Raw genomic sequence first — 6,283 nt, 5'->3', positions numbered from 1 at the left:
AATCAGTGTATATATATGCAATATAATGTGGATGTGAGGGGGGTTTTGTTGTCTGTTGCAGGTGGTGTGGCTTTTTTTTCTTTTTCAAGTTCTAAGAACTTTCTTACAAAAAAACAAATTTTGAACAAAAAAGTGTAAACAGAGCGAATAATTTTGTAATTGTATTGATTTATCGTCGCCTAAATGTAAATGTTTTAACAATATGTTTTGTTGTTATTGTTGGGACTGTTGTCGTCGTCAACGTCTTGTCACTATCTCCTAAAAAGCCAACCACGGATGATGTAACAACGATTCTTTTGAACGATCACCGTAATCGTAACACAGTTCCTCTCCCGCTTCAATATCATCTTTGGCTATTAAAACTAAATGAGGTTTCTGTTTGACCACCACAATTTTGGTAACTAGATTGCCGTTGCGAGAATGATTTACCAGACGCCCCAGTTTCCCTGTGTCCTCTGTGGCATCTATGCAATACTGCTGATTTTTGTGCTTAAAATAGTACATATAACAGCCAGCGTTTTCGTCTAAGGCATAGCGTTTCTCGCGTTCAGCTGCCTCAGCGGTCGAGATGAGATCACCCACATATTCGATGACGAATTCGCCACGCTGGAATCGTCGTTCTGAAATAATGCCGCGTCCCTTGCCCTCGAAGTAGGCAATTTTAAGGCCTTCACAGCGTTCTTCGAGTATCGCCTGTTCTAGGTTGCGCATCATTTCCTCCTTGACGGCAGTTTTTGTTTTGCGCACACTTCGCCGCACCGGGAAGCAATCGTTTATTTCACGATTGCCATTTGTGGCGGCCAACGGCTGGGGTGCTTGATATTTGAGAGCTGTGTGCTGAGGCCTCTGAACAGTGTATTTGGTTTTGTGTTGAGCTTTTGTCGCTCGCCCCTTATTGTTGGTGGCATTCTGTTGATTTGTGGGATGTTTGGCTGAATTCAATATAGACTTCGCCGTCGCACCCACATTGCCATTCATAAGCGATGGCGGAGGAGGATTGTTTAACTTCATATCGACTGTGTTTGCGGCCATATTCTCACATTCAACGTCATGGTCATCTTCGACGCCAACGTCATGGTCATCGTCGACAATAACAACAACGGGCTCATCGTCCTGTCGATTTGATTCGGCGTCTAAGGCAGATTGTTGTTCTTTAGGAGGCGATGGATTCAGTCTTCGTCTTGTTTTGTTGGGTGCCGTTACAACAGCAGCTCCACCGCCAGCTGCTGCCATGGCGGTTGTAGTTACGTGTCTTTGTGACTTGCGAGGTGAGAGAGCCGAGGCCATTTTACGTGGCGATGGAGAACCGGCTGGTGAGTTAACTCTTGGCTGTGATTTAATTGGTGATGGGCAGCAGACAATGCGATGAGGTGTTGCTGGTTTACGCCGGCGGTTCGTTGCTGCGGCAGCTGGTGCTGGTGAGGCTATTGCCGATACCACTGTCTGCATAGAACCATCTACAGGTCCCTCTGTTGTGGAAGTGGTGCCATTGCATTGTGGTGTCGTGGTAACAGTGGTATGGAATGCCACGCCACTGTCGCAGGAACTATTGTCATTTTCGGGCATCATCAATAAAGCATAATCATGACAACTCAATTCCATCGATTTCTTTTCATAGCTACCAGCAACATCTTTTGTCGGCGATGTATTTAACGATACAATTTGATTAAAGCGTCCATGCAGGACAGAGGCAGATAAAGAGGTTGGCGACGGAAATTTCGCTTGAACTTCAAGTGATTTGTTGGCTTGATTTGGTGAAGAGAATTTTGGTTGTACTTCGAGTGTTTTGTTTATTACTATGGACGAGGCTTGATTCGGCGACTTATCCACGTTGAGAGTCAAGACAGGCTCCTGCAGGAATATGTTATCGGTGCCACTGGTATTTGAACTACTGTGTGACGATGAATGACTATCGGAACGTTGTGATGAACGGTGTGTTGTAAAGTCAAGGCCATTTGTCATTGGAGTTGTTGTTTGCCCGGCATCATTATCTGTATGGAACATAGCAGCAGCCTCATCTGACATATCGGTATGTTCACTGTCATTGGTGTCTTCACTTAAATCGAATATAAATTCTTGTGGTACTACAATGTGATCTAAACTACGTCGACTGATAACGGGTGGCAATTGTTGATGCTGATGTTGTTGTTGCTGGTAGTTGTGATCACCGTTAATTTGACGTTTTTGCTGTTCAATATGTTGCTGTTGTTGTTGGGTCATTTGTGGCGGTGTTACCGATGCAGATAGCGATGGTTGTTGTATAGTTTTTGGAGTATCTGCATTTTTGGAGTCATCGTGACCATTCATATAGCTGGTGATTTTGTTCTGTTTGGCAGCATTAGCTTTAAAGAAATTTTCAATGGTACGTGTTTGGGAGCGTGTAGCAAGGGGGACACCTGCAAAAGAAGATAGATACAAAAAAGTTAACTTTTTTGAAATGGTTATTTTTAAATGGTCTAAAAATAATGTAAAAGAATATTCATCTGAAATAATTTTTCACTTCTATAGCCACTCAATATAGGATTCAGAAAATCCTTAACAAGTGCATATATTTATTATGTATGCCATATAGAAATAATTCGCCGAAATCAAGACGTGAATGTAAGAAACTTAGACTATGCAGATAGTTGAAGAAAATGATAAACAGATCAGCATTTAAAAAATAAATTTAAATATATGAAATGGACAGTTATAGTGGAGATTAAACATCTTTTTTTAGTATCGGATAATGACATAATAAATCTGCATATGATGGTTTGAATGACTCCCAGGACAGCGTGCAACGAGAACATGTTGATCTTTGACATAATTGGCATAATTACAGGCTTTTCACTTTTGGCCAAAATTTTGCAAGCTTTTTCTTCAAACATGGATTTGAGTTTAAAAAGCTTTGGCACCTACTGGTTCAAAATAATGATTTATACATAGAGATGAGGACCAGTCCATCAGTTGTCCATCGAGAAGTTACCTCCACAGTTTAATGTATCTCTTTTCGAAAAATCGGATTAAAAAAATGGGCCGAATAACCAGCACGATCAAGCTTACAGAACTATGCCCTTTGCATATGCAAATCGCAAAGTTGCTCCCTAACGTCGCCAAAGCCAGTAAGATTCTATATGTGAGGTCTCGAATCAACATTAGACTATTGAAGTTGACCCGATCATTAACGGGAGCCCACGTGGAAAAACTTGTAAGGTGTTACATCAAATGATCTCGGTGGCCAATTTTGTGAACACCTATTCGAAACCTCTTGTTGAAAATTTCAGCAGTAAAAAAGTCACCCAAAGCGTTAGCTTTTTGAATGACTTGTTGTTGTTTTAACGGATTTATATGCGTATGATTCTTCTAGTTTGATTCAATCTGTTTGTGGCCTGGTTTCCAAGTTAAGAAATGCAGCTACAGCCACAGATCTTCTGGCGTAAGTTGAGTAGGTTTGACAGGGACGATTTGAACATTCTATTGACTTATACATTTATTTCAAGTACTTTGGAAACTTCGGCAAAATTCATAAAACCGGTTAGTGTCGCTTATGGGAATTTTATAGCATTCAGACATATATCACCAGTCATATCCATTGGAAATTATCAATAAAACAGAATTAGGAAATCAATGAGAAATATCAAATATCATACGAACAAAATTAATAAGCCAGTTGAGTTTAGGGGCTCATCTCCAATTTGTATAAAATTGTTAAAACATGTAGGAGGTATGGGTCTCTGAATGCTAGAGAAAGACGTAGTATTTGACTTGGATCTAGCAAATATTATAATTTATAGGGTCCTGACAAACATTTGCTGGCCAAAAAGGGCATATATGTTACAGAAAGAAAAAAAAAAATGCCCTGCAGTCAAGAACTCCCAAAATCATTCGTTTCTCTTCTCGAATCAAACGATCTCGTCAAGGATGATGTAATTTTTTCTTTACCAACCATTTTTTTACGCTTAGACAAAGGGGTTAAATACACATACTGACTGGAATGGTCTAGCGCAATCATTTAGTATAACAGATGTACAAGCAAGAGCTGAATACTTTGATCTACTGTACACACATCAATTGTTTGCAAATTGATAACCTTTTCACAGAGAGTATCTTCCTGTAATAAACTACAACAGCAATTATTAATATTAACAACTTTTTTGTACTTTTAACAAAAATAACAAAAACAGGCTTTGAACTACGAATTTTTTACACAGAAAAACAATCGTCGAAAAAACTACCAAATTGCAGAGCTTTCTGCATTCTTTTGTGTAGCTCTTTGTAGAAGAAAAAGTTTCGACTGTTGCAATGTTTAGAAACAAACGCGAATATACACTTCCATACAAACAATACACACACACATCCACTGACACACTCACACACGAATCGTATTCCCCTCTATCCAAGCGAAGTCAAAAGTCAATACAAAAAAAGATTGAGGTTATGGCATTCGTTGCAACTAGTAGTAATGATATACCACAAGCACTGAGACAATCTTTTAATGATTGTGGTGATGGCGGGTTTGGTTGATGGCTGCACGACATCATTCTGTGTGAGTGACAATACTAATATATGTACCAGTTATAAAGCATTTATGTTGATAATCCACAAAACTTACCAATTGTGCGCCCATTTATGCCACCCTTCCCTTTATTGGGACTGGTCGATTTGTGTTTAGTTCTGTTGTGAGCAATAGCATTTTCGGTCTGAATTGTTGTCGGAGATGAGCTGGCACTGCTACGACCTCCTTCATCACAGGCAGATTCTTCCGCTTTGCAATTTTTCCTTTTGGGACTGGCAAAGTATTGGTCCTCTAGCAGTTGGGCGGCATTGGCCAGGACAGCTGCAGCAGAGCCACCATTTGCCATGAGTTCAACAGGCGCCTTGGAAGTGGCACAGGCGCGCGTACGTCGGCGCACCATTTTGTCTATGTGTAACTACGGCTGTCAGTAGAGATAAGTATGGGCACGACCACCACCACCACTGCCGCTCTACGGAAATTCTGTCTAGAGAATTTGTGGTAATTCCAATCACGAAGTAGTAACAATCATATAAAAATATCAATCACAACAATGCAACAAACATGTAGTTGAGGACAATTTTTGATCGTCGCCACAATGACAATGGAACGTCAGTTTTGACTTTGTGTTACCGCGTATCCGCAACAGCAGCAATAGACCGCCAGAAAATCTTTTCTATCACAATAACGTCTGATGGCAATGATGATTAAAAAACTTGCGTAGGATTTTCTTCTTCACAAAGAATAGTCTTTAGTTTTGCCGATGTCTCGCCAGATTATTTTTCCGCCCAAATCTGAAATGGGAGAATTGAACAAATTTTTAATAGAACTTCCTTCTTTTCGAAATGTTTTTATTTTCTTTGTTGTTGTTTCTCATTTTTTATTTTTGTGTTCATCATTAATTACACTATTCTTCACTCTGGTCTTTTTGTTATTTCCATTCCATCGGTCGATTTGCCAATGTATTTCTCTTTCGCCTGACCTGCCTCGCTTCTAACCGCACGTAACCTACCCGTGTCAAGCCAACCAACAAGCACCGTTGTCGTCGTCTTCGTTTCAACCAGTAGGAGATTGGATTGGAGGAAATGTTTCGCCGGACCGCTGGCCGTTTGTATAAAGTTTTTATCAAAAATGTTAAGGCAAATGTTTTGAGATTTCCTTGTTGTGGGTTTTGTATTGTTTGGTATTCTCTGTGATTACTTTTCCGCGCGTTTTTACAACTACATTTTTTCTTTCTATGCAAGTAATTTATTTTGTTCGTTGTTTGTTGTTGTTCTTTTTTGATATAACTTAGAGGGAGACGGTTAGTGATTTGAGCGTTCTATTTTGTTGGCAGCTAAAAAGAGATGGCTGTTAAATTTGTTTGACATGCGGTTAGGTATACAAAAGCTCAATGCTGTGAATCAAATGTCAGAGGAAATACACAGTTGCATTGGTGTAACAGGTATTTGTTTAGTGTGTAAATGGAATTATAGATGTCACTCGACATTGTGGAAATATCACGTGATTATTTTGTACATTTTATAGTGTTTTTTGTGTTATAATAATTAAAATAAACATCTTAAATTAAAATAATGAATAATGTTACTTGATATACCTTTATTATATATGAATTTTGTATAACCCTACTGCTTTTACACAATGGGTTGGGGTGACAGACATTGTCCGAGTAAGACTGGGATCGTTTTGGATCGTAGACCCCCTATGTCTGGATTTTGTAGTCGTAGGTCATGTCATATATGTATGTGTTTTAGTAGTTATAAGATATTTGTAATAGAATCCCTTATA

General features: G+C 39.3%; 1 protein-coding gene across 1 annotated transcript; it reads right to left on the bottom strand.

Moving 5' to 3' along the window:
• Positions 1–236: 236 nt before the first annotated feature.
• LOC133322572 (histone-lysine N-methyltransferase Set8) lies at positions 237–4,902 on the bottom strand. The gene is made up of 2 exons (XM_061531553.1): positions 4,595–4,902; positions 237–2,396 (listed from the first exon to the last, which is right to left on the bottom strand). The coding sequence occupies exons 1-2, from the start codon at positions 4,896–4,898 to the stop codon at positions 259–261; spliced, it is 2,442 nt and encodes an 813-aa protein (XP_061387537.1). The 5' UTR covers positions 4,899–4,902; the 3' UTR covers positions 237–258.
• Positions 4,903–6,283: the final 1,381 nt, after the last annotated feature.

The sequence above is a fragment of the Musca vetustissima genome, unplaced genomic scaffold (genome assembly GCF_032173495.1).
Source record: "Musca vetustissima isolate MV318-11 ecotype Yass unplaced genomic scaffold, APGP_CSIRO_Mvet_v1 utg14177, whole genome shotgun sequence".
Classification (NCBI taxonomy): domain Eukaryota; kingdom Metazoa; phylum Arthropoda; class Insecta; order Diptera; family Muscidae; genus Musca; species Musca vetustissima.
The sequence above is the reverse complement of the archived record's forward strand: the minus strand, read 5'-3'. Positions and strand labels throughout refer to the sequence as shown.

What these genes read in the sequence shown, in the direction of transcription:
- LOC133322572 (XM_061531553.1), bottom strand. Translation starts at nt 4,898, where the DNA reads ATGGTGCGCCGACGTACGCGCGCCTGTGCCACTTCCAAGGCGCCTGTT. An exon ending in CATAAATGGGCGCACAATTG is followed by an intron (nt 2,397 to 4,594) that starts GTAAGTTTTGTG and finishes CTTCTTTTGCAG; the next exon opens with GTGTCCCCCTTGCTACACGC.